The 26,422-nt window shown below is 41.7% G+C and overlaps 1 protein-coding gene across 1 annotated transcript; it reads left to right on the top strand.

Annotated features, from left to right (window-relative positions):
* The first annotated feature begins 3,543 nt into the window (after nt 1-3,543).
* LOC108230804 (guanine nucleotide-binding protein subunit alpha-11) lies at nt 3,544-17,987 on the top strand. The gene is made up of 8 exons (XM_017407360.3): nt 3,544-3,809; nt 4,123-4,298; nt 7,570-7,754; nt 8,023-8,177; nt 9,329-9,457; nt 9,871-10,000; nt 11,845-11,998; nt 15,372-17,987. The coding sequence occupies exons 2-8, from the start codon at nt 4,148-4,150 to the stop codon at nt 15,575-15,577; spliced, it is 1,110 nt and encodes a 369-aa protein (XP_017262849.1). The 5' UTR covers nt 3,544-3,809; nt 4,123-4,147; the 3' UTR covers nt 15,578-17,987.
* The last annotated feature ends 8,435 nt before the right edge of the window (nt 17,988-26,422 follow it).

Genomic DNA, 26,422 nt, shown 5'->3' with positions numbered 1-26,422 from the left:
GTGCTTTACTTAGGTGAGATCAGTGCACTGCTACATGTTCATGTTGTGGGAAGCTTCTTTATTTCTGTGATAGAGGTTTAGGCAGAGATATCGGCCTATCACAGATACATATGTATATTTCATTCTGTTCTTCATTAATATACCATATATATATGATTATATATGTTTGTGCTTGCGTCTGTGTGTGTTGAGAACTGTAAGAACAAATAATCCTTCATTAGCACCCTCAATAAAATGCTTAGCACCCCCTTAGCACCTGCAGAAAAAAATATCTGGAGCCGCCACTGCTTAGAGTTTTCAATAAGAAAAATCCTAACTGACTTTGAGTCATGTAGGAGGACAGGCATGAATCCAGAGCAAAAGGGACATCTTGTGGACATTAGATGGAAATACCACGAGGTTAAATCAAATCTTTTTAACGAGACATTCTGATAAATGTCCAGTCTGTGTTTTTTGACATTATTATCCAAATTATTATTTTTAAAGGTGGGAACAAATCCAAATAAATCATCAGATCTGAATGTCCACACATTTGCTCAAATTTGGCGCTCATTTTTTAGAAGCTGCATCAGCTGACGTGAACCGACAAAACCAGAGACGTGTCGTCGATACACCTAGTGTCACATATTGAAGAAAAAAAACTTTATTTCTAACAGCCTTCACCTTTGGCTCAGAGATGCACGGTGTGACCTAAAAGAATGGGAGACGTGTGGGACGCTGACTAACACCTGGTATGTTTGGTATGAACAAGAAGATCTTGGCCCGTGACTCATGACACGGCTGTCCTGCCTGCCCGGCATCACATGATCCGCAGCTCACGCCAACAACTCCACCTACTGAAGATAACAGACAGCCCCATTCATTCCACCCTTCCAAACAGCGGCGGAGAAGCCTCGTGCAGGCAAACATGGACCATACGGGGCCTTTAAAGGCTTGCTACTGCTGTCGGCCAGTTGCATTGTCTTCCACACGGCTGCGTAAGGAAGCGTGATGGCGCGAGGGCTTTTCACTTCTGCAAAAAAATATCAACGTCCCGTGAAAAGTCTTGTATGGTTGGCTGTGGTTTAGTGAACCAGACATTGAAAGGAAACCAGAGTTGGTAGCAAGTTTCCTTAAAACTGAGCCAGACGAGCAAAAACCTGCAAGATGTGGAGAGATTTAAGCAACCTTTTGGAAAAAAAAACAAAACAAAACTCTTCAAATTTGTATTTAAACATTTATAAACGAGCTTAAAAGGAACAACAACACGAGCGACCTGCTATCAAGGGACGATAGTGCTTTTACCCATGCCTGTGTGCATATGTGTGTGTTTGTTTGTCTGTTAGAGAAATATCTCAAGAATCAGTGGACGTACCTCTATGGCTGATTAACTTTTGGAGTCGCCCAGTTCAAGATGGCCACCACAGCTTGTCAATTAGTTGACGCAAAGATGGCTATAACTCAGTCAGTTGGGCTAAAATTTGGTGTGTTAGTACACATACCTTAAGCTCTACATAATGCACATGATCTTTGCTTAAAACCTTGGCACTAACTGTTAACTTTAACCCTGTCTGTCTGTTAGCGAAATATCTTATGAACTAGTGGACGGACTTTTATGAAACCCTCAGAAGATAATCTTTGGGTGCAGATCTAAAACTCATTGACATTTGGAGTCAATCCAGTTCAAGATGGCCAGCACTGGTAATTAACCTTAGCAAACACAAAATGGCCACAACTCAGTCAATTATCCAGATAGTGACCTAAAATTTGGTGTGGCAGTAACTGAGAGTCAGCCTCAACAAAGCCTCTAAGCCCTATTAGATCACACAAGACCTTACATTACTGTTAGGCCTTTAGAGACCGGAGGGTGACAAATATATGCACATGCTCCTCAAGTAGATGAGGAATGTTTACACGACCTGCTGAATTAGACCACGTGTCAGTTCAGCATCTAGGATATTTGGATTCTCGTCCATCATCTCTCTGATTTCCTCTTGCAGACAGAATGAGCAGGTCCTTTTCTTCCAGCTGTCACTCACCACCCACGCACCGTGCAGGATAGATACTCGCAGTTTTCCTGTAGCCATGGACGGCTCACATGATCTCAATATGTGAAACCCCGGAGGCCTGGACAAACCGGTCCTGCTGGCTCAGACCAAACAATGACATCCGAATAAGACAAAGTGACAAAATACCTGCTCTACACTTTGCCTTTGCTCTGAAATCCTGCTGCACAGGCAGCTGGTCTCACTCCTCGGGTTCAGTGGCTTCAAATATCGTCTGTTTTCTTGTAAGTGTTTGGGATCGCTCTTAACGTCGCACAACATGGGAATAATGAAATTAAATGGCACAAAAGCCAGTTTACAGACGTAAAATCCAAAGCAAGGCCCACACAAATCGGTGTGTAAGTGAAGCTTTAGTTGAGTTGCTTTTATTATTTGTCGTTATGTTCAAGAAAACGCTCGTAGGTTCCGTGATTTCACTTGAACTCAGCTGAAACGTGAGGCAGGGAGCCTCCGCAGCGCCCGAAACTTTATCCGCCGCCGCAGCGCACTCACTCATGACGCCGTCAAGCAAGCGGACGTAAACAAAACACACTTCCGGTTAGGTAATTTCAAAATAATAGCCCTTGTCTAGTGTTTTGCGGTCTTGTGACATCAGACCTGAGACTTTGTCAGTTCCAGTAGTATTAAGTGTTAAAAATGTAAGAAATGAACCTGCTTCAGGCACGATATATCCTCATTTTACTAAAAATTAGGACGGTGACAAGGCAGTGGGATATGTCACCATTGGTAGGATACTTTATTGGATGTAGCTGCTGATCAAATAAATGATCAGAAAAATGTTAGGTATACAAAAACCTATGATGATGTAAGAATGTGGATTCAAAGATAAATAAACAATTAGTCTGATATATTGTTTATTTAAATAGCTGTAAGTTGACCCACCAATGATTTTAGGCATTTAATTTTTTTTCGGGCCTGGCCATGGGTTGCCCTAGTCAGAACATTTTGTAGACAATATTTAAAAGAAAAGAAAACAAAACAAAAAACATTCTTGTTAGGTAATTAATGTACCATTTTTTTGCAGAAATGAGCAGCTATTTATACGGTTTAAAGCATTTGTTTTTTTTCTTGCAAATAAATGAAATAATGAGGCACAAAAATACCATGTGCAATTGTTCTTTTACATGTAAGATCTGCAGTTGGTAAAATGTTCGTATTTTAGTTGCTTAAACTTGAATAAATTCAGATACAGCTATGTTTCACTAAAATTATTGCATTTATAAACAATGTATGTAAATGTTTTCAATGCTTTAAACTCTAAAGGGCGAGGCAAATATATAAGATGGTTTGTTTTTGTAGAGCAAAAATCTCTAAAATACCCCCGTTGACAAATGCGAAAAGTTTAGGATTTTTGATAAAAGTACAAGCACTTTAAAAAGGGGGGGGGAAACCGAAGCCCATTCGCTGTAAACGCCGCGCTCTTATTTTGTAGGCTCAGAAAGCGTAGCTTCCGGCGCGGCGGCGGAAGTTTGCCGCGGCTTCACCTTTGAGCGCATTCCAGCTCTAGAGTGCTTTCAGCGGATCGGGGAGGCTGCACATTCCTCTGTAGGCGCGGTGGACTATCCCGAGCGGCAGGTTGTTTTAGGGAGAGAGGTGTTTTTAGAAGTCCGGCACCAGCGGCGTCCGAGGCCGGAGCTGTCAGCTGTTGAAGCCGCAGGTGAAGCGGGAGGCGGCGTGTGGAGGGCTGGGGGGGGAGAGACACGCATGGAAATAATGGACTGCGACAGGCAGACAGAGCCAGGAAGTCCGCAGCCCTGATTGGAGGTAAGGAGCGACACTCTGAATGTGAACCACACTTTTCCTTTTAATTAAACTAAAAAAAAACCATCGCCTCTAATTAAATCTACACAGTTCTAGTTTAAACTCGAGCCTTTCTACCGAGTCTAAAACTATCAGGCTCAGTTTAAAGTTTGTCTGTGGAAACGTTTTTGTTTACGGCATCAATAAATATTCCCGAAGGTGTGTCGGAATAAATCACAACAGGGCTTTGTCAAGGCAAAAGGGAACACGAAAAAAGGGTTGCTTGGCTACGAGCTTTATTGTCACCGGTTTATTACAAGTGGTTGTCTCGTCCCAGGTCGATCTGAAAGTGCTGTCCAGCCATGGCGGGCTGCTGGTGGTGGTGCTGCCGCACCTGTGTGTGCTGCCTGTCCGAGGACGAGAAGACCTCCATCGCCGTGGACAAGGAGATCCAGAGGATCCTCAAGCAGCAGAAGAAGAAGGAGAGGAGGGAGATCAAGATCCTGCTGCTGGGTAACATCTCATCTCATCTGGCTCAAGCCAATAAACACAGCTGTCCCAGCAGTTAAAAAAAAGCAAAATAAGGGTATACATAACAGATTCGACCACTATAAATGATTCTTTATGAAGCCTGAAACAGCCCGGCCTGTTTGGTGGCTGCCAGCGAAGACACAAGCTGTCAGGTGTGTGTCACTATGTGGGTATGTAAAGAATGGACCAGATTGGGACAGAGCTGGTTGAACAACTCAGGCGGCAGCGGCAAGCCTGGTTTTTTCACCCTGATGCTCTGATTCAGCCCAGATAAACCTGGGTGATAAATAGAGGACATTTACAGGCAATGAAGATTAAAGTCGACGTAGATTATCTCTTATTGTTGTTATGCACCGCGGAGGGAGAAACGGTTCAGATTTTCCATCGAGGAATACGGTTTCAAAAGAGTTTTTTTGTTGTTGTTTTTGCACTCGTCTGTTGGTAAACTGGAAATGTTTGGCTCACTTTTTGCAAAAACAACACATAATTTCAGTATTTTGTTGACATCACCTGCTTCAAGTAACATTTTCATTTAATCTCATTTCTAGGGATGCGTTAATTGATAAATTTATTGCTAATATTTATCATAAGTTGATTATTACAAATTCTTTTTTCAGTGGCAGAAATCAGGGCAGCTGGTGGCTGGTTTATGAAGCCACTTTGATTTTGGTTCATCAGTGGAGCAGTTTTATTAAAAATCAAGGCTAGCGTTTGTTGAAGGAACACGTGCAACTTGCTGCATGTCACGCCAGGTGTTTAGATTAAAACCATCCTACGCTGAGAGGGGAACGGGGGACTGTAGCCGTTTCTGTCCAACCTTAATGTGACATGCACGATGTCACGCGGCGCTGTGAGTTCTTACAAGATGAGATAGGGCTCAGAGAACGTGTTTGGGATGACTCAGCTGCTAAAACACCAAAGATTTAGCTCCACGTCTGTGAAACTGACAGCGCTGTAGACATTTATACAACCATTTATCATAGCCAAAAGTTAATCAGTTGTTAATGTGCACTTAGTAAATATGTTTTCAGAGTTTCATTAAAATTCGTTCAGGAGTTCATGAGATATTTTGCTAACAGACAGACAGACACCAGCAGGTAATGGCAAACTTGTACAGATCTTGCAGATAGTGCTCGGTGCACGAGTTGGGACGGACCGTCAGCTACTACCACACCAGCTTTCATCTCCACATTTGTAAAATTGTCTGGTTTACAGGCACATTTGTGCTGTGGCGGCCATCTTAAACCAGTCTCGCCTTTCTCTCCTGTCGGTGCAACACTGTTCTTTCAAAAGCTAGCACGCTATTGTGCTCAGGTTCCTTTGGGGTCTGCTGGTGTTGTGCTGAAGAAAAGCGCCCGCGTCGCAGGAGCTGCATCGACAGAAAGGGACACACTGTCAAAAGAAGGACACGGTGCTGCCCACGCATGTGCCTGTTTTTAAATGAGCTCTGTTGTAGGGGATGCTGTTTATTTTAAAAAATGGGGGCAAACAAATGTCCCAAAATGTCCAACTGATTAATTGATCTGCTTCTAATATCCTGACCAGCGTTAAAAGTTTTCTTTTGGCAAAAGACAAAGAGCTGCGCTGGTTTTTGTCCATCGTTTTCTTTTTATTGGCATATAAAAGAATAAAATAGGTAGCATAAACGCCCCAACCTTGTTTAATTTGTTGCTGGCATCTAATTCACATGGATTCAGTTCTTGGTCTGTAGGTTTTTGCACCTAAATATACAATATTTTGGTTTCATTTGTTTTTGTTTTTTTTTGGTTTAATATCACTCCCGGTTGCAATTTAGCCCACTATCAGCAAACTAAACATATAATAAGGCGATATGGAGTGAATCAGGATTAGGGGAAACCCGGACGTGGTCCAAAGATCCCGTAAACAATAACACTCGGTTATTATTGCCTGCATCACTGCTCGAAGTGACAGAAAACAAATGTTTGTTGTACGGGAAAGGGGCCGTCTTTCAAACATCCGACATCCTGGTTAGACAATCAGACGGTCTTCTCGGGAAGCGGCGTTAGAAAATTTCCAGCAAAACGTTGTGAAAAAGGAAATGAGTTTTCGTTTTTTTTTTTTTTTTCCTCCTTCAAGAAGCCGATCGGTGATACAGATCAGCTTGATAACGTGAGACAGTCTTACCCTTACGTCCACCATTCTCCTCATACTTGAGTCTTAAAGCTTCCTCTTGAGTAATCACAAAACTGTCTCTTGCTAACAAAGCTTTTTTTGTGTGAACTGATGGAGAACAAATCCAACATATCTGAGCTCATCTGAATGTGAAATTCGGATGAGCTAAAACAAAGATGATGAACAAGCGTCGAGCGTGGTGTTGACTTGAACGAATAAAAATCCAATTTATTTCCTTTCGGTCTGTATGTCTTAGAAACTTCACGTCCTGTGGACCTCACTGGAAAAGAACAGGAAGGAGAACTTTTAGAGCAGCATTTAAAGCAGTCGCATGCGTCTCTTGTAGCTTTTTCCTGTGGTCACTTATTATATCGTCTTGCATGGATTTAAATTTTTTTAGCAACAGACGTAAACGACAGAAATCCCAAACTCTCCACAGCTTCCCTGCCTCACCTCCGTTAACGCAACCACACCTCCAACATCGTCCCACATCTGAAACCCTCTGTGCCTTCCCGTCCTAACTGATCACCTCCAGCTGATGGACACCAGCAGCTGCAGGTCCAGATGGTGTTAGTCCCAGGGTCTTGAAGGTCTGCAGTGTAGGACTCCACAGGATTTTGTGACTTTCTACCAACTCAGGACAAGACTCCAGAGCTGTGAAAGATGCCTTGCTCTGATCCTCCTTCTGCCCTCAGTGTCTGTAGGCCTGTTGCCTTCATGGATGTCCTGAAGAGATTGCTTTTTACCTCCAAGTAAGCACCGTTATGGACCCACTGTCAGTCCTGAGAAGCTCCAGGAAAAAGAGGAGCTTCAGCAACCATCAGGACTACATACTGCCTGACTGAGCTCAGTTTGTAAGACGGAGAGGCGTCACATCAGTAACACAGGAGCACTGCAGGGGAGCACAGGAGCACTGCAGGGGAGCATCCTCTCGCTGCGTCTTTTTAATCTTTTAGTCCAGCTTAGAGTCTTTTAAAATCTGCCTTAACGCTTCTGTATGAATCCGTCCTCACAGAAAAAGAGAAAACGATTATTGTGAAATTACCAGGAAAACTAAGAATTGTAGTTTTTAAAAAAAATATTTGTAGTCATTATTCCTTTTTAACTGTTTCCTCCTCAGGAACCGGGGAGAGCGGGAAAACTACCTTTATCCGACAGATGAGGATCATCCACGGCCGGGGCTTCTCAGAGGAGGAGAGGAAGGCCTTCGCCAAATGTATCTTCCAGAACATCTTCACCGCCATCAAAGCCATGACAGGAGCCATGAGCGTGCTCAGAATCCCCTACGCCAACCCTGAGAACGAGGTGGACTCACGCACACGCACACAAACCTGAATCAGCATGAACACAAACGCTCGCTCATAAACACAGGCGTCAAATGTAAGATTGATTAGATTATACCTGCCCTGTAAGGGAGCATTAAACAGACATGAGCACTCTGCATATTAACCACTGAGCAGGGCGAAGGTTAGATGACACACAGGAAGTGTACCAGGATGTGTTTATTAGTGTCTTAGTAAAATACTGCAATCCCTTTGTTCACCATGAAACCCCCTTTTGGTCTCTCTTGCAGTCGTACGCCAAGCTGCTGCAGGACGTAAACACGCTGCACATCACCCAGCTGGAGCAGAGACACGTCAACGCACTCCGCCACCTCTGGGCGGACACGGGGATCCGGACGTGTTACACCCGCCGCTGCGAGTACCAGCTCCTGGACTCCACCGAGTAGTGAGTAAACGAAGCTGGGCCTCACCCTGTGTTAACCGGGGAAGCAACGATATCACAATACTGGCAAATGTTGGCAGGAGGCCGCGTCTTAGCGTGTGTCCAAGAGTGACCTCAGAGACGGGCCAAAATATGTGTTTTAGCTCAACGTTGTTGACCTGAAGGTATTTCATCTATAATAATAAAAACAAAACGCAAACTGTTGGCAACAAGTCAGACATTTTGATTTAGAAATAATGCACAACTAAAACAGATATCCTATTGTCAGACAACTGGATAATAAATTTACTCAGTTAGGTTTTTCAAAGGCTTATCTTTAGCAATCAAAACAACTGTTTGCAGATATTTAAAGCTGTTGTGTCTATAACTATAATATTTTATTATTCACACATTTTACAGTTTACTAGGCACTGAAACAAAGAACAGCAATGATTAAAGAAATTTAGCTTAATGCGTACAGTGATAGTCATGATAGAAATAACAAAAAGCTTTAAGTCTTTTAAGCATCTTCACAGATTTCTTTTTTTTTTTTTTTAAATAAAGCGTCACCACCATAATATTCCGGTCAGTTTCCCTTGTAGTCCATCGGTGTACCCCTGGTTCTTAATGATGCTGTGCTGGAACAGTGTGATTTGGGAGCATTTTGAATGAAACACTGTGTAAACCAAGTGAAATCATCCTTTGAAGGTATGCCAGCAGTCTTTAAATGTCACAGTGCAGAGTTACCGTCCGAGTGGGTGTTTCTGATCTTTATGTAATGTATAGGAGGTGTGATCGTCAGGTATCAGAACAAAGCCTGGGACAAAGCTGCCTGCGTTGGCTGGTGTTTACCCTGCAGCTCAGTCGTTGTGACGTGTGCTCGATAAGGGTCAGTCAGTCAACATTAGCTAATGACAGCTTGGATCAACACGAGCCGTGAAGGTGCTGTTTGCGGACAGACCGATGTGGGCTCACTCTGCCCTCCTCTTGTGTTTCTAATCACTGTTTTTTTTTCTTCTCATCACTGCTTCGTCACATGTCCAGTTTGTTTTACACGACGGCGGTTTGACGGGAAAGTCAACAGAAGCAATATGTTTTACTGCAGGTGCTCCGTACTGTCGGAGACGGCGTTTTTTTGTACTCTGACCTGAAACTTTCTCCTTCCTTCCTCTCAGTTACATGAATAGCTTGGACCGCATCTCGGCCCAGGACTACATCCCAACAGAACAGGACGTGCTGCGTGTTCGATTCCCCACCACGGGCATCCACGACTACTCCTTCACCGTCAAGAACATCACACTGAGGTGACCAGGCCTCACATTACCAGCCTCTCACAGGGACAAATCTAATACCCGCACTATTCACTGCACTGTGAATCAAATACTATTGACTGCTGCGGCGTCTTTGTCTGCCAACGCCTGTTTGGACGCAGTTGGATCATATTTCTAATTGCCTCTGTACAAAGTTCCTGCTGGGAAGCGTTTTATTCTGATTTAAAGCTCCCTTATAGGAAACTCTTGTGTTCCCAAATGAAATGGCAGCTCCTCTTAAGACAGTCTGGACTGAAGATTTATACTCTACATAGGAAAAAGTTCAAATCCACATAAATGCTGTACAGTGTCACATTTGTAGTTAGTTTTTTTTCTTATCTATTCAGGTCAAATAGTTGATTTACCCTGATGAATCCTGTTTTTTATTCTCTGCTTTTCTCTGGCAGGATTGTGGACGTTGGGGGTCAGAAGTCAGAGCGTCGGAAGTGGATCCACTGCTTTGAAAACGTCACCTCCCTCATCTTCCTGGCCTCCCTCAGCGAGTACGACCAGGTTCTGGAGGAGAGGGATTCCATCGTAAGAGAACTTTTGTTTTTCCTCTTGTCACTCCAGCAGAAGGTGGATGAAATACCAAAGTGTTTAACGTTGGGTTTGTCAGATACAGCTGCAGACTAAAGTTTGCAAGCACTCATCATGGGCATGAAAGATGTAGTAATTTGGGGCTTTTAATAATTTCTCTGAACCATTTTTTTTCCAGTGTGGACTGATTATACACCAAACAACTTCAGGGATTTACAAAGAAAGAACTGGCTCAAAATATACATATCTACTAATATTTGGTTAAACAGCAAGTTAAACCTCAACCAAACACTTTTTATAGCCATCAACAAGACTCGGGCATAAGTCTTCCTGGATATTTGACTACTCATTCATTTAAATTGCTTGGTTTCCTGGCACAGAGTTGGCTTTTGAGCAAAGATTTTCAGTAGAGTCTTAAGGAAGATCATTCCAGAAGCTTAACGTTAGTCTGCTTTATTCAATCAGAAACCAGTTTTGATGTGTGTTTGGGATCACTGTTATGTCGGAGCACCAAACTGTGTCCAAATTTCAATCTTCTCACTGTTAATCTGAGGTGAAGTTGAAGAATTTCTTCATTATTCCATCCACTTTGTGCGAAGCGCCACCACCACAGCAGCTGGCGCAGTTTTCTTTTGTTTCAAAGCCTCATCTCCACTCCTCCGATCATACTTCTTGTCACTGTGGCCAAATAACTCAATGTTTTTCTCATCCGACAAGAGAAGCATTTGGCTCAACCATCCGGCTTCCTTCTCGGTCTGCACCCTCTCAGTCGCACGTGAAACTTCCCTGAGGCTGGTGTTCCAGCAGTGTCCTGTTCACGGTGGACTTGATGGTTTCTGGGTTGTTCCGCAACAATCTAACCATCTTACATCTTCACCGAGTTCCTCAGACCTTGAATGGTGTTTGCTGTAATCGAAAAGCCACGCTGGTTTAGCAAGCTATTGAATATACAAAGTTTTACACTTTTGTTTTAATGTGTAGAACAAAAACCTTCTGCAAGATGGACTGGATGGGTAACCCTAACCACAAGGAATGACCCAGAAATCATTAACTGTGGTTTTATTAAGGATTAAAACTAAACAAAAGAATTACAAACCTTGCTACAGGATGTCTTACAGTTTGTTGTTTTATTTTACACTTTGTTTTTTTTGTCTTGTTTGTTAGAATATCATTTACACAGAATTACCTTTTATTCCGGTTTTATTTACATAAACCTTACATACATACATTTATCTACAGGTTTTATTTCTATAGTGGTTTTTTTTTACTGATTTGTTTCTTTTATTGGTGTTTTATTTATAGGACATTTTCTTAAGAAAAATAACAGAATTGAGTATCTAAATATATTTGACTAATATAATGAAGTACAATCATTGTGATTGACTTTATCAGCCACATGTCTGTGTTTATTTCTGCCTGCTGTTTGTATCTGCTTGTCTTCCTTTGTTCATTCAGTAATTTCTTCCTTCCACCAGCAGGTTTCACTCTTGTCCAACTTATTCAGTCTCCGTCCGCTCTCCTCTCAGCCCCTCGTCACCCTCTTCCTCCCTCCAATCCTGTCACTAAGCCGTTTATCTCTCCCAGACACTTCTTGCTCTCCCGTGGCTTTCATTAACCTCAACGTTGGTCAGTTTGCTCCAGAGCCCTCGTAATCGGTTCTGTCTTGAAAAGATCGTTTCCTCCTGCTCCTTCAATCTTCAGCTGACCAAAAATGCGTCACCGTCCATTAAAACTCATGCTTTCTGTCTTCTGGTGAAAATTATCTCACAGGTGATATAATACATTTAGTTGTTTTTTAAAGAAAGCTAAAGCACAAATGTCCGTCTCTGTGTCTTCCTCAGAACCGCATGCTCGAGAGTCTGGCTTTGTTTTCCACCACCATCCATTCTCTTTGGTTTCAGTACACCTCCATCATCCTCTTCCTCAACAAGACTGACATCCTGGCTGACAAGATCCGAATCTCAGACCTGAACAAATACTTCCCCACTTTCTCAGGTTAGCTGACCCTTAGACACATGTTTTTTATTTTTTATTTTATTGCCTAGATTAGCAGTGAGACATTTCCTGAGATGAAACGGTTTAAAAAAAAAAAAAGATAGAGCAGCTGATTATCAATTATTGGAAACGCACATTTGAATTTTCTGAACTGGCACGTCACTGAAAACCACTCAACGGGTTCAAACTTTAAAAGAAGATATTGCAGCAGCAGCACTGAGTCAGAGGCTGGTTATCAGTCAATTTTACTGCCATCAACAAGCACAGTAGCATCTGTTTATTCTCATCACGGAGTGGGCCGAATCCCTGCAGGAACACGAAGGCTGTGGTGTTGTTTTGATCCCGCCAATTTACTGTGGACACGTGACCATCTGACCACATCCGGTAGAAAGATGGGAATATTTCCCCTAAAAAATTATGTACAAACTAAAAGGTTTCTTTCTGGTGCTGCGCTTTGGTGAATTCCCAAAGTTAGCTAGTCAGCTCTGGTTGTGAGCACCTGATCTTGTTTTCTCCCTGTAAAGGAGGGAGGTGGTGTGGTGTGGCTGCTGTTTGTTGCCAGCCGCTCGGCTGCTTCTCCAAAAAGCTGGTCGGCTCAGACCGAACAAACGTCTTTTCCTGTTGAACCCTCTGAACCAGACCTAACCGGGGTCACGCAACTCTGCTATTCTTTGTTTGACATGTGGAAAACATTACAAGTTGCTCGGACTTCTTTAGACCAGGAATGTGGCTTTTTGAATAACCTTTGTTCTACAACATTAGTTTTTATTTTCTGTTGTTTTTTTTTTGCAAATAACTGGATGCCTTCCTCATCCACAATAAAGGACCAAGTTGATTGAAGCTGCCATCGTCAAGCTTGGTCATCTGACAAAAACTGCTTTAGCTGGCCATTCGAATGATGACAATGAGTACGTTTTTCCCTCTCTCTTTGTCAGTCCTGCTGTCGGGGGTTGGCAGGAGGAGAGTGGACTGCTTCTGTCTCTTAAATCATCTGTTTCAGGGTTTTTCGGATCCTGTGAGAGGAAGTAGCTCTATAACAACCGTGAAAAGAAAAATGGACGCTCTTTGGCTGAAGTCAGGGAGTCGAGGCAGACTCAGGTTTTGACACGCATCAAGAGCGAGTCATAGACGGATGTAGTGGACAGAATCCTGTCAGTTTTAAAAAAAGATGTCATTCAGACTCTGAAAATAAATAAAACAGAAATACTGTAAGTTAATTATTCTTTCTGTGCGGCCCGGTATCAAATGACCCGGGGGTTGGGGTCCTCTGCCCTAAAGGCAGGTGGAGGATCCTGTATAAGCCTCCTGTTGAAATGAGTGGAGGATTGTACATGGAGCAATGGCTAAGCCCTGATCCAAGCGCTGGGGAGGAATGTCCTTTTTGTAACCAAAGAGAGACACTGGAGCACTTAGTGGTTTCTTGCTCTTGACTAAATTATATGTTTAAGACATTAAACGAGTGTAGAAGCCTTTTTCTGTAGCTCTTTTTGTCTTTGGTCCCGAGTACACTGTTGAGAAAAGACAAACTCTAGTTTTGATAAATTTCATGTTTGGTACTGCAAAGCTAGCAATTTAGAAAAGCAGAAAGAATCAACTGTTAGGACGGGGCTGGACTCACGCCGCGCAGAGCTTGAAAGTCGAGCATGCTTTTCATACACTAACCTGCAATTGAAATAGTTTTTTCATGCTTTGTGAGGACTAAGGAGGTTTTGTGTTGACTGATAATGCTTCACTCATTCTGAACCTTTCATGGATTCTTTAAAGTGTCTATGTTTGGGTGCACATATGACAAAAGAAATGTTTGTATGACAATTTAGGTTTTGCTTTTTTTATGAAGACTGATAGTTGAAATTATATAAATTTACAACCCTGATAAAAATAAATTGGCGTTTAAAAGTCTTATTTCATTCTTTCCACTGTTTCTTCTTTCTTAGCTCCCTTCCTGTCTCCCTCCACCTTCAGTAGTAAATGAATCTTGCCGTCTTTACCCTAACTTCACCCATCACCACACACACACACACACACACACACACACACATCTGTCTCCCTCCTTCTGTTACCCTTGGCAACTACAGACAGACACTTTGCTCCCTGCAAGCCTTGCTCCCCCACCTGAATACCCCCAGGTGTTCATGTATGAGCCGTGTGTACTTGTGGCGAGGTCTGGTTGGGGTGGGGGTTGTTTAGTGACTGGAAGCAAACATTTGTAATGCGTGTGTGTGTGTCTGGAGTGCACCCACAGTGTTTTACCACCAGCATTAGCAGGGTAAAATAATGACTCATACAGGGTCAAGCTTCTTGATGTCAATTTAACCTTAATGACGACTCGGAGCAGCTCTGACCACCGGCTGCTGTTTGCTGCTAATGTTGTTGTCCTTCTGTGTGGGGGCTGTGTCGCCCTTATTACTGCCACTGTAACTGCATTTGAAGGCTGTGGCTGTTAAGTAGCCCTGGAGCCTGATGCTGTTTTTGAACAGGGAGAAACTGGATTAAACTTGTTCTAACGCAATTAGGGACTATTATATTCTATTAAAAAATAATTCCTGGCACTGCTTAAAGATTTTCAAAAATGGATAGAGCACCTCCACATGTTTGGGTCTCTGTAAAATGAGGGGGGGACCCATACTGATTCGTACAGCTGTCCTGTGCACCTAAGCTGTGTCCTTGTATGTCCTTTGTTGGTACTGGGTTAAGAATCGTTACGTGCAACTCTATTTAGAAAGCAGGACTGTGAACAAACAAAGACTTTTCACAGCAGATTCACAAAACAGATAACTGGCACACTGTAAGAAAAAAGCTACTAAATGACATACATTTTAAAGGACTGCGGCAAACTTGGATTTATCAGCTCTTATTACAAATGTCTTGATCTTTGGTGAACATGCTTTCAAATTATTATTATTATCTAGGTTAAAATATGTAGATATCGGATGTGTTTTGAACCAAATCACATTCATGTCAAATCATTTTGACCTCTAAAATTAAGCAACAAGCACCTAAACACGTCATTATTGGGAGCTAACTTTAAATCTGTGATTGGCTGACTGAAACTTTGACAAATTAAATTGACAACATTGATAGTTACTAACTGTGGTTCTTATTTTTGGTAATTAGTAACATTTTACAAAGTATCAGAAAATGAAAAAGCAGACTTGTTTCAACAGTGGCAAGATTTTATGTTTGATTACTCAGCTATGGAGGAGTCTTGTATGGTGACGCTAATTTAGTACTTTGATTCCTCAGAGACTTGTTGAAAACACCTTTTTTAACAAATGGTTAAATAATTTCAAGAAGTCCTACTCTTTTCTGACTTTTCATGTTTTTGTTCGGTTTCTGTATCGCTCACCTGCCATCCCTCATCTTCACCTTCCAGGTAGAAAGCAGGACCCACAGGAAGCGCAGCAGTTCATCCTTAAAATGTACGAGCAGCGGGCCATCAACCCTGTCAACAAGAACGAGTGGAAGACTCTGTACCCGCACTTCACCTGTGCCACCGACACCAACAACATTCGCAAGGTCTTCACCGACATCAGAGACACGGTGCTGCTCAAGTCTCTAAGGGACTACGGTATCATCTGAACTGAAACCGAGCTGTGACGACCAAGAGGAAAATGAAGGCTCTTCTCTCCATCTGGACGATATCTGAGTGAAAGCTCTGATGAAGGAAATTGAGCTTTCTGTTTCCACATGAAGAACAGAACATTTGTAAAACCTGCCTGTCCAGCAGGAAGAGATAGAAGTTAAATTTCTTCCACTTAGATCAGTTTTCTCTCCTCTGGAAAAAACAAAACAACAAAAAAAAAAGACCTATGAATGTCCTGTCGGGAGGATTGGATAACTGGAGTCACCCTCGTGTTTCTCAGTTTGCAGCTTTTGCTGCACTTTGATTTTTTTTTTTTTTATATCAAGAAAGATGAAGAAGCATCTCTACTCCTAATTGAGGGAGTGATAGAGTTGCTATGAAGTGCTGCGAGGCCATTAACAGTGTAATGACTTTTAGAAGTAGAGATGGGGCCGCACATGGATGCACCACTGCTGTCATACACATATTAAAAGCTCTAAGTGCATCCATCAGCTACAGTCAGGTAGAACAGAGGCTCACACACTTCTAACACATGCTGGAGACAGAAAATGTCAAAGAAAACCTGTAAATGGATACAGCAGTCTTTGTTTTTAGAAAAAAGCTGAGTGGACACACTGAATGTTGACTGTACATTTATAACCACGTGGGTAAAAAGCTATGATGCCAACCTTCACGCTGGCTGATGAGGCGTTGAGATGAAGTGCTTCCTGTCCACCTTTAGTGCGTTTCTGCAGAGGGAAAAACAACATATCTGTTGAACGCACTTACAGTAACTGGTGCTTTTATCCTTACAGTTATAGTCTGTTTGCTGTTTGTCTTATCAGAGTTCTTTCTGCAGCCTCCAAGTTGGAAAAAAAAACATCCAAGACTGGTTTAAGTGCCTTAAGGGGGCTTTTTTGTGTGTATTTTCTATTGTTTATGTAATCATGGGATTAAAATTCCTCTTGCTTTCCATTCCATCTTAACATCCAAACCATCTGTTCAGACTGTTTTTGCTGTTGTCTTCTAATGCGTTTTGAATCAAATCTTGATATTTTGGGTAGAGGTCAAAAAGGAGATGTCAACTTTAATTATTACTTGTCAAAGCTGGACAGAAGGATAGAAGCAAGCTCATCAGAAGAAGGGTTTTAAGGAGACAGAAGCTTAATCAGACAGTTTAAACCAAAGACTGCACATATCTAGACCTCAGACCGGAACATGGAAGTTGAAGTTGAAGTTTTAAGCCCCGCCCCCCCCCATGTAAATCATGTAAATGAACTCAACGTTCCCATTAGTGAAATAAAAGTTGACTGTTTTTAATTCATGTAGTTCTTACCCTGTTACTGTATGTTCAAATATTCACGTTTTTTAAACAAGTTTAGTTATTTCATCCTTCAAAGAAAGACGCAGGAGGGTAGGTGGGACTTAAAGCCCCACATTTCTTGTATGAAGACAACATGGCAGCTTCTGTAAACCGGGTCCTGCTGACTTTGATTCCCAACAACATGAGACGGTGGGAACATGTGGTCTGTTAATATAAACAGTCTATGGTTTAAACTGAGAAGCTATATAATAGATTGATATGTTTTATTTTAATTTAAATAATGCCAATAAATGCTAGATGAGCTTCAGAATACAAATTGATTCAAAAATAAGCATTATATAAATGTGCCCTATAAATGTCTGTCAGTGTTTTCTAAGGAAAGTGCTCTTGGTACCGTTCAACACAGCCTCAGAGCGGCCTGCTACTCAAAACTGAGACGACTGAAACTTAAAAAAAAAACAGTCATTCATCATTGTCAAAGCCACTAGCCTAAATTCGATCCCAATTTTTGGAAAGTTAGAGTGTAAATGACCTGGGATTTATTTGTCTAAACAGGTGCTCCGCTATGCTGAGTAAAGAATAATTAGACGGTGTCAGCGAGAAGCCAGCCTCAGTGGATGCAGGAGGATATTTCAGATTGATCCCAAGTGGAAGATCCACCTCAGCGTGAGTGGAAAATGACATTAAAATTCATGAAACGAACAGAGCTGGGTGCGAAGCTGAGATGAGCTCACAGTGTGGTGGTTTCAGCTGCAGTTTTGTTATTGCTCTGTGGAGTGCTTTGATCCATGCACTGAGCGTTCACATGTGGGAGCCAAACTTTTTTTTTTTTGATTCCTTACGATGCTCTCAAACACCAGCGTGTACGTTTCCTGTACGCGACGACTGCTTTTGATTGATTTGTACGTGCTAATCTTTAATAATGTTGACCAACAGCACACAAGCTGTCACCACAGAGTGTGTTTTCAGTGAGTTCTGGCAATGGGGGGAAAAAAAATAAAAAATCACTCATTTGGTGACAGTCAATTATTTTGTGTAGATTTTGGTGGAAGAAAAAAAATAACTCGTTTTCTAGTTAATAATAAAAAGAAACTTTGAACACACACGCTCTTTGTTTTTGTTCTGTCTCCTAATGTTTCGTCTCTGTGTGTGCTGTGTCACAGAAACAAATGTGGTCTCGGAGGCGGCCGTCACCCAAAGTTTGCAAATAAAACACTGCAGGATTGGCGGAGGATTGACACATGCAATGCAGTGTGTCATTTCTACAAATAGCATGTGTTTGCCTGCGGTGCATCCTGGGAGAATTACATGAGCGACGGCAAACTTTCAATCTGTTGTCAGTCTGAACATCCAGGTGACACAGCTGAGGGTTGAAGCCGTCGTGTTTCTCCATCCGACTGGTAGGAAGAAAAAGGATTTCCTCATTAGTGACAAATCACTTCTCCTCCACTGACAGCAGCACACCAGATAACAAATATGCACGTGGCAAATCTCGCATAGAACTTTTCAAAATATTTGGCTGTAATAAACACAAAGGCTTGGGCACAGAAACAACCACTGGTGCTGTCAGAAGCTCTGCTGAAGCATGAGGCCATGATCCTGTGACACCAGCGCCCGTTGATCTGATATTCTCCAACGCGTGTGTGAAAGTGTGTGTCTGGCGCATCTGTTCATGTAGGAATGGCAGCAAGTCTGCAGCCAGCTGTGTAAGCATCTGTCTACGAGTGTGTGAACGCCCAGGACGTCAGGTTTTAATCTCGCTGCTCTCTAGGCCTTTAGTTTTCTAAGAAATAACAAAACGTTGTGAAATTTTGTTTTAGAAATAGACGTACCGTCTTATGAACCTAACCCAACTCACTGACAGGTTTTCTTAAATGTAGTTTGGTTTTCTTTGGATTTATTATGAGTTCACGTGTTTTCATAATTTAGTCACGTTCTTGGTTTTTGCTCTCCATAGACAGTCTTTCCAGCTCCTTACAGACCATATGTTATCTGTTAGTAATCAGCACATCTGTCCTCAATCACCAATCACCCTCTGGCACTTGTGTTAAACCGTGCCTTTCCTCAGCAGTTGTAATTTCTATTAGCTTAGATCTTTACCACTTTATTAACATGTAAGCTCCATACAGTGTTCAGCAAGGTTTGGCCACTAGGGGGTGCTAAAAATATCCCAACCTAATGTCTTAGAAATGGGTTTTTGGAGCGCTGCAAAACATGACAAGTATGGTCATTTGAGAGCCTGGGACACAAATATGCCTCCAATATACTCACTGCTAAAAAGCATGTACTGTAAGACACTGATAAATGTCTTTGGACATTAATTGATATATTTTACAGCTAAAACAGGAGAAGTATTTCTGCCCCCAGTACACCTGACACATCAGATACTGATGGGTTTTCTCATATCATCCTCCTAACATGTTCATAACTGCTTGCTAGTTTCCAGTTCTGTTTATTCCCAGATCTTGCCTATTTTGTCAGTTTGTGTTGCTTCGTTGCTGAACTGAAACTGAAACGGATTCATTTGATGGTTTATTGTCTTGTTTGTTCAACCATCTTCAGCTCACTTATTCTGAAACAAAAGGGAAGCTCCCATGAATGAATTGGGACAGAACCAAGTTTTCATCGCTGACATTTAAAGTTATTGATTCATTTAGGAGTGTGTGTGTGTGTGTGTCTGACAGAAGGGATTTAACAACAGGAGGAAATCTGGGCCTTGGTGCCCTTTATTTAATAATGAGAGATTTCTTAATTTAAATATCAGATGATATATCTATATTAGTCTCTTAGATGTCATCACTGCACCCCCCTCCACCACCACACACACACACCTGTATTGGCTGATAGGTGCTCGTCTGCCATTGCTGCCAGACATCACATCAGTTCCAGATGTTTTCCTGTGCAGAAACAGAGCGGAGGAGTGTACTGCTGGCAAGTTTGTGAGTTTTTTTTTTTTTAAACTTTTTGCTGCCTGGTCTGTTGCTATGAACAGCTGCATAATGATAAGCTTTTCCATTACCACCAAATTTCCCCGAGGCGCGGACACGTCTGTTCTGCGCTTATCAAACTTATGAAGCACATGTTCAAGTAAACAAACAACAACAGCCTGTCTAGATTAAAAGCCGTTAGTTTAATGTAAACACCTGCAGAATCCGGGCCCTGCAGCATAATTAGGTTTACAGCATTCAAAGAGGCGCAGCCTCCCTGTGAGGTGAGCGTCGGCACCGCGGTTTGTGATGTTGACCCCCGTACCACTGGGCTGCGTATCGCAAGTTATTGCTGTTGGCGCCTTCCCAACCTGTTCCTTCCCTCCGCCTCAACATAGACGTGGTTTCCAGCAGCTCTTTTCAAAGCCATTGCAGAATGAGGGTACAAAGAGAGAAGGCGCTTATCAGCAGAAGAAATTAATCAATTTGCCAGCATGAATCACCGCTCGCCTTCCTAAAAACAGCTCCAGCATCTGCAGCAGGAGCATCGTCTGTCCTTCTGTGGACGAATGTCTCTCAGTGTGCTGTTTAACACGTCTTACTCAACCTGGAGGTGTGGAGAGGGGCTGCCACACTGCTGGGTATCAATCGCAATACTGGTACAATCTCTGTCAACAAGATTTTACTTTTTAATCAGGTTTATGAGATATTTTGCTAACAGACAGACAGGGCATTACATTACTGCCCATCTTTTGGTGGGAGTATATTTTCTCTGTATCCTCTTTTATTAGATTAAATTAAACGGATACTTTATTGATCCTTTGCAAGAAATTACATTTTATTTACACTAATTTATCTGCACTCTTCTGCTCTCAAAGATATTTGCACCAACTTTTCAAGAAAAAAAAAATTTCTCCATGAAAACACCTTCATATTGTTGATTAATAAAGCCAATCTCCCTTTCAGTCTCTGTTTTGCGAAGCACAAACCAAAAAGCACCTAGGAACCCTCTCACACTCACAAATTAATCAAATCAATACGAAACAAATCAGACCCTGAAACACAAAACTAATGCAGAAAATTAAGGCTGTGAGAAAGAGCTGCAGTGGAGATTACATGAATCACAAAGGCAGGTTGATTCTGAGTTTGGTGCCTCTGAAAGCCACCGCTCAGTCTTCTTTGACTCTAAATCTTGGGTAAAGGGACTTTTATTCGCTCCCAGATGATGCAACAGCAGATTTTTACATCATCTGAGGCTGAGTTGGGAAGTAAGTATGCAGAATGAAAGCCACGGAGAACTTTAAAAGTTCTAAAAAATAATTCGAAATAAATACAGCTCGAGCTAGACCATACAGGCATAAACTAGTATTTGAACATTTTCAGGCTTTTGTCCCAATACATGCTATAAATTTTGATATTTACAACAATTCACATATACCCTGTTATTGACTTTTCTTTTCATGCAAAACCAAAAATATGACTGAAGAAAAATGTGGCAATTTTTATATTTTTAAACCAGGTAGCTGCTTTAATAAGTGGTTACTATAGGTCCGGTTTGAAAGATCTTTAACAAAGACAGCTCAATATAACCCAAAATGTCCTTACTATAAACAGGAAAAACCTGAAAAGGGCCCTAAAACAGTGCAACAAAGAAAATCTAATAAGTAAACAAAAGTTACATCATCAAACAAAACACACATTTTTAGGGAATTTGAGTTTTTTTTAGTTAACTTTCTGTATTTGAGTTTCAGGCTTGTGAACTTTGTGCTTTCTTTATAATAAATTCTTGTAGTCAAACCTGGTTTCACTTTGTTTCTGTGTCTTCCCGTCACTCTTGTTTTTCTATATGTTGTGTCATCAGTTTCAACAAAGCAATGAACCGGCCAGGAATGAGTGACAAAAGACAGGTTTTATGGACTGAGGGTGACGATAATGTGGACACAGGTGACTGATTACAAAGTGGGGACAGGTGCAGGTGGGCGTGGCAGGCTGACTGGAAAACTACTGAGCTGAGGGCAGGTAAATAGTGGCACAGGAAGCCCATGAGGAAACTGATGACACAGAAACATAAAACCAGCTTTAACTGCAAGAACGTATTCTAAAGAAAATACAAGGAACAAATTAAACAGAAGGTTCACAAGCATGAAACTCAAATACAGAAAAATAACTAAAAAAAACTCAAATCCTAACAGGAATTAATGTCTTTATACAATGATTGACCAATAAGTTTCCAAATAATTAAAGCACAGCCACAGGACTGGGAAGACCAACAAACAGTGGCACTTTTTAAATAATCTGATGTTTCAATTAGATGTTTCCCATCAGCCAACACTTCTGTCAGCATTTCCATTGTTTTTCCATGTAACGAAGAGAAAAAAGCTCTGTGCTGCTGCCGTGATGTCTTTGTGATGATAAAAGCCTTTTGTGTCTTCTTCTGTCTCCTTTCCTTGTGTCTCTGCAAGACGCTGCACTGATCGCTCCATCTAATGGAAGACGAGTCAAAGGAAGAGAGACTGCGTGTCATCTCCTCTCGCCTCCCCGGGGCCTAGCAATACACGCAAACACAAAAACACTTCATTTACACAGAAATGCATCCAAAGCCCTACTTGTTTTTCTTTCTCTTTTTTTTTTGTCTGAAACAATTCTCCACAGCAAAGTTCCAAAAGTTCCTCTCCTTATTTCTTTTTGCTCAGGCAGAGAGTCCACAGTGTTTACCCATTATCTTCCCTGACCGCTGACACCAAATCAAATGAAAAAGTACAAGTCTGTATTTGTAGCCGGAGGGGAGATGCTGGAACCATATGAGATCCACATCAGGTCAGCAGTTTGGTGCTTCTAAATGGAGAGGCTTTGTCCCTGTGGCCCCCTCCTGGCCCCCAGGGAGAACCATTGTCTAGTCTGGTTTGGGTTAGCATTTAGGGCTGGGAAATGCTTGAAAATCTAGTACAGGGGAGGAGTTAAAAAGGTGTTTTTAACACAAGGTAAAACCAAAGTACTGTTTTTAGACTGTTTAAACTGTAAATTATAATAGTGTCTGCTGTAGGTTATATAGGATCTGGGAGGTGAGACCAAGAAACAGGAGGCCGACGTGAAATCTGGGATAAACTACGTCATATTTTAGTTCTGCTGCTGGAAGCTGCCCAAAGAAATAAAATGATGCACTTTATTCTCAGTTGGAGCAAATCGTCCTTTCATCTGATAAAATACCTGTTCCACCTCAGGACTGCAGAGGGGACACGAGTTAGCTGTGCTGCTATCCAACTAAAATCACAAATAAAGTGGCTGCAGAACTCAACAAAAACTCATCAGAAGGGTTTGTCAGAAAATGCCACTGCCTCAACCCCCGTCCAGGTTGTTTCTTTTACTCCCCTGCTTTTTTTCGTATATGAGGAAAGTGGCCGACGTGGCACGGAGCTGACATTTTTTAAGCTCTCACCAACAGCCTGTGTTCTTGCAGACTTTGGAGAACCAAAAGTGTTCATTAAGGCCGCTTGGAGAAGATGGAAACGTTACTGGCAAACGCTGAGGAAGTCTCTAAGAAAACCATCAGAGCCTGAAAAAAAAGTTAGAAGCTTTAACGAAACCAGAGGGAGCTGAAGACTCCTCTGATCCCCCTCCCTGATGACCCCTAAGAGCTTTCCGAGGGTTTAGTTTTGTGCAAAGGGTGGATTTCTGCAGCGTCTCAAAGGTGGGATTAAGAAGAGATAGTTGGTATTTGTTCTTGTCTGTGATGTTTCTCAGACTTCAGTAATCAATGCCGCAGCAGAGATTGTTGTCATTCTTGGCAAAAAACGAAGAAACAGTCTGAATTTGCTTATCAGCAGAGTCACTGGTTTATATTTTCCAGTGTCTCTCTTTCAGGTTGAGAAAAGCCAGACAGCTTAGAAGTAAGGGCGTTCAGGTGATACTTTTAAAGTGTGGTTGCAGGGTAAATCTCTAAACATCTCAGCTGTAAAGTAGCTCGTCTCTTCTTCAAACATACTCTACCAGATTAAATATGATTGCATTTTGCCATATTGCACGTGATCACATATAATGTTAATTTTAAGATTTGACCAAACTGATTATAACCCTTCAAATGATCAAGATAAGATTTTGTTTCAGGCATAAAAGACAGTCGGTGACATGCTTCATGAACCCATATTTCCCTTAACTACAACAGGTTCTCAAACCAAAGCAGCAAAATTATGCAATCCGTCATCACAGGTGTGGGCAAATTAGCCTTTTAGAGCCTGCTTGTATTTATTGATGCTGACGGTAAGCATGAATATTATCAAAATGACGAAGCAGTGAACATTTTGAATGCAGATTGTCATCACTGCATCAGGGTCCTGAGCTCTTGGTTTATTTGGTCCCAGTCTTTGAACACACGTATTTATTTTAACATGAAAAAGAACTGTGATCATCTATGCCCGCCTTGTTTACTTTTTTTTATTATTATTATTATTCTTGTAACCATGACGCTTACTAACGAGTCAGATTTTTTTGGGGGGGGCAACATTAAACCATGGGCTGACCACATTAGAGGTCCATTTTCTAAACAATAAATTGTAGGTTTTCATCTGTTTTGGTGTCTTGAGTCTGAACATTTGTCACCAAGAACGGTTAAACTTCCTCTTGATTAAAGTCATTTTTGTGGGCAACTAATTCTTGATTGTAGCTTACTTGGGTTTTTTTGTTTGTTTGTTTGTTATTTGTACAACACTTGAAATCCAAAGCTCAACCTGTGGTGCCTGGTTACAGTTTCTAAGCAAATATTCTCCAATTTTAGCTGCTGTTCAGGAGGAATGTTAAAGTTAAGTGGTCCTCTCATTACATAGCAATTTATAAATGTAAATCTACTTTTTTTTTAACAGCAAATGTTTTTTTTTAGTTTCTTATAGAGACAAATGACCCCTTTCAAGCAGTGTCTACTGATTAATTATCATACCAGCCTGTCATAAAGTGAAACCAGTGGCTGCCAGGCTGCTTAGAAACAGGAGCTGTCATGGTGACTTTATCGGGTACAGAAAGGAGACAGAAAGATGTTGTTAAATATGTGGCGAGAAAACAATTCAAATGCATGAGTGCATATGTTTCTGACGAAGCAGACGTGTGAAATAATTCAGGAGGTCTGCCTGTGTGAGGCACACACACGCAGGAGATTAAAACTCGAAGCTGTCGGAGGGGGAAGTGATACCCCTCCTTGTGCGAGTGCTTAGCAGGCTCCTGAAACGCAGAAGAAGTAATTATGGCGTTCAGCCGTGCGTGGAGAAAATGCAGATAACACATGCTCTCTAAGAGAACTCTTCAACAATGATTTTATCCATCTGTTCTGGACAATTACAGGCTGAGGTGAACGTGACACCTCTTGAGTGGACACTTTAATGTGAATAAAGCTGCGCTTGGTTCTTCACAGATGCATATTGTGGCTCAGCATATGGGGCTTTATTTACATTGAAAGGAAATGATCATTTCTTTTTAGTTGCTGTGTGGAGCCAAATACATCCTACTTTATTTTCACTTTAGTGCCTTACTTTTAGTATTTTCTCTAATCTAATTACCTCAGAAGCCTTTATGTTTGTAATTACTCATAACTCTGCACTCACACAGACAGTTCGCATCCCCTTTGTAGATATGTCGCATTATTCTCATTTGGAGTGATTAGCACAATTAAGCTACTGCTGCGGGGCTTTTAGCTGATGTTCTTTTTCAGCAGCTGATTGAGCTTAAATTTTTTTCTATTATCAGCCTCAAAAGCACTCAGTACCGTAATGTTATATTGCCAGAGCACTGGGAGTTTAGACTCATGCAGTTTTCCGATAAGCAGAGTAGCCTTCTCCCAATGTCTGCGCCAGATTGTTCCGTGCATTATACAGCAGAGCTCCGGAGCCTTTCTTGTTTGTGTTCATGGCAGATAAGGGAAAGCTGTGGCATCGCGTTTCACAGACTTTTTTTTAACCTATGAACCTGTTATCTCTCTTATTACAGGGTTTGTAAAGTAAAATTATTTTTAGCTTAGTGAAGTCTTTTACCCCACAGGTTCGGCTCATTGCTCAGTTTTCACAGCTTCAGTTTCTCCCCTGCCCTTCACCTTCGATCCTTTGAAAGATGTCAAAAGGCCACATCTTTTTCCTCCTGAGTAAATATTTTTATACCAATTTCACCTAAAAGTGATATGTAGCGTTTGGAGCTTTGTTAGCTACTGTAAATACGTTTATGGTGTTGTATACATTACAAACAGCATTATGCATCACAGTAAAACATCATCGGGCCGCGGCTGCTGACAACTAAGTGGCGAATGGCGTCTGTAAGGAGTTCTCCGTTTCCTCGAGGGAGACAGTCTGTTCAAAGAACTTTGTGCAACAGCCTGTTGTCGTGGGCATCTCAAGCCATTCTCAGTTGAGTCTCCATCCTGCCTCAGGAGCATTAAAGCTGTACTCTGACAGAAAAAGAATTTGAGGTTCACGTCTAAAAACCACCACTGGAATCCCAAACCTTCAAGGCAGAAAGCTGTAAGGCGAGATGCTTGGTTTTATGTTTTGTCAAGCAGCCGTAGGTCTGTCTGTTTATACTTAGGCTTAGTAGCAGATGTGTTAAGGTAAAGGGATGGTGCTGTGGCTGTGATTCCT

Source organism: Kryptolebias marmoratus, linkage group LG24, assembly GCF_001649575.2.
Source record: "Kryptolebias marmoratus isolate JLee-2015 linkage group LG24, ASM164957v2, whole genome shotgun sequence".
Taxonomy (NCBI): Eukaryota; Metazoa; Chordata; class Actinopteri; order Cyprinodontiformes; family Rivulidae; genus Kryptolebias; species Kryptolebias marmoratus.
This window is presented reverse-complemented; position numbering and strand designations above follow the sequence as displayed.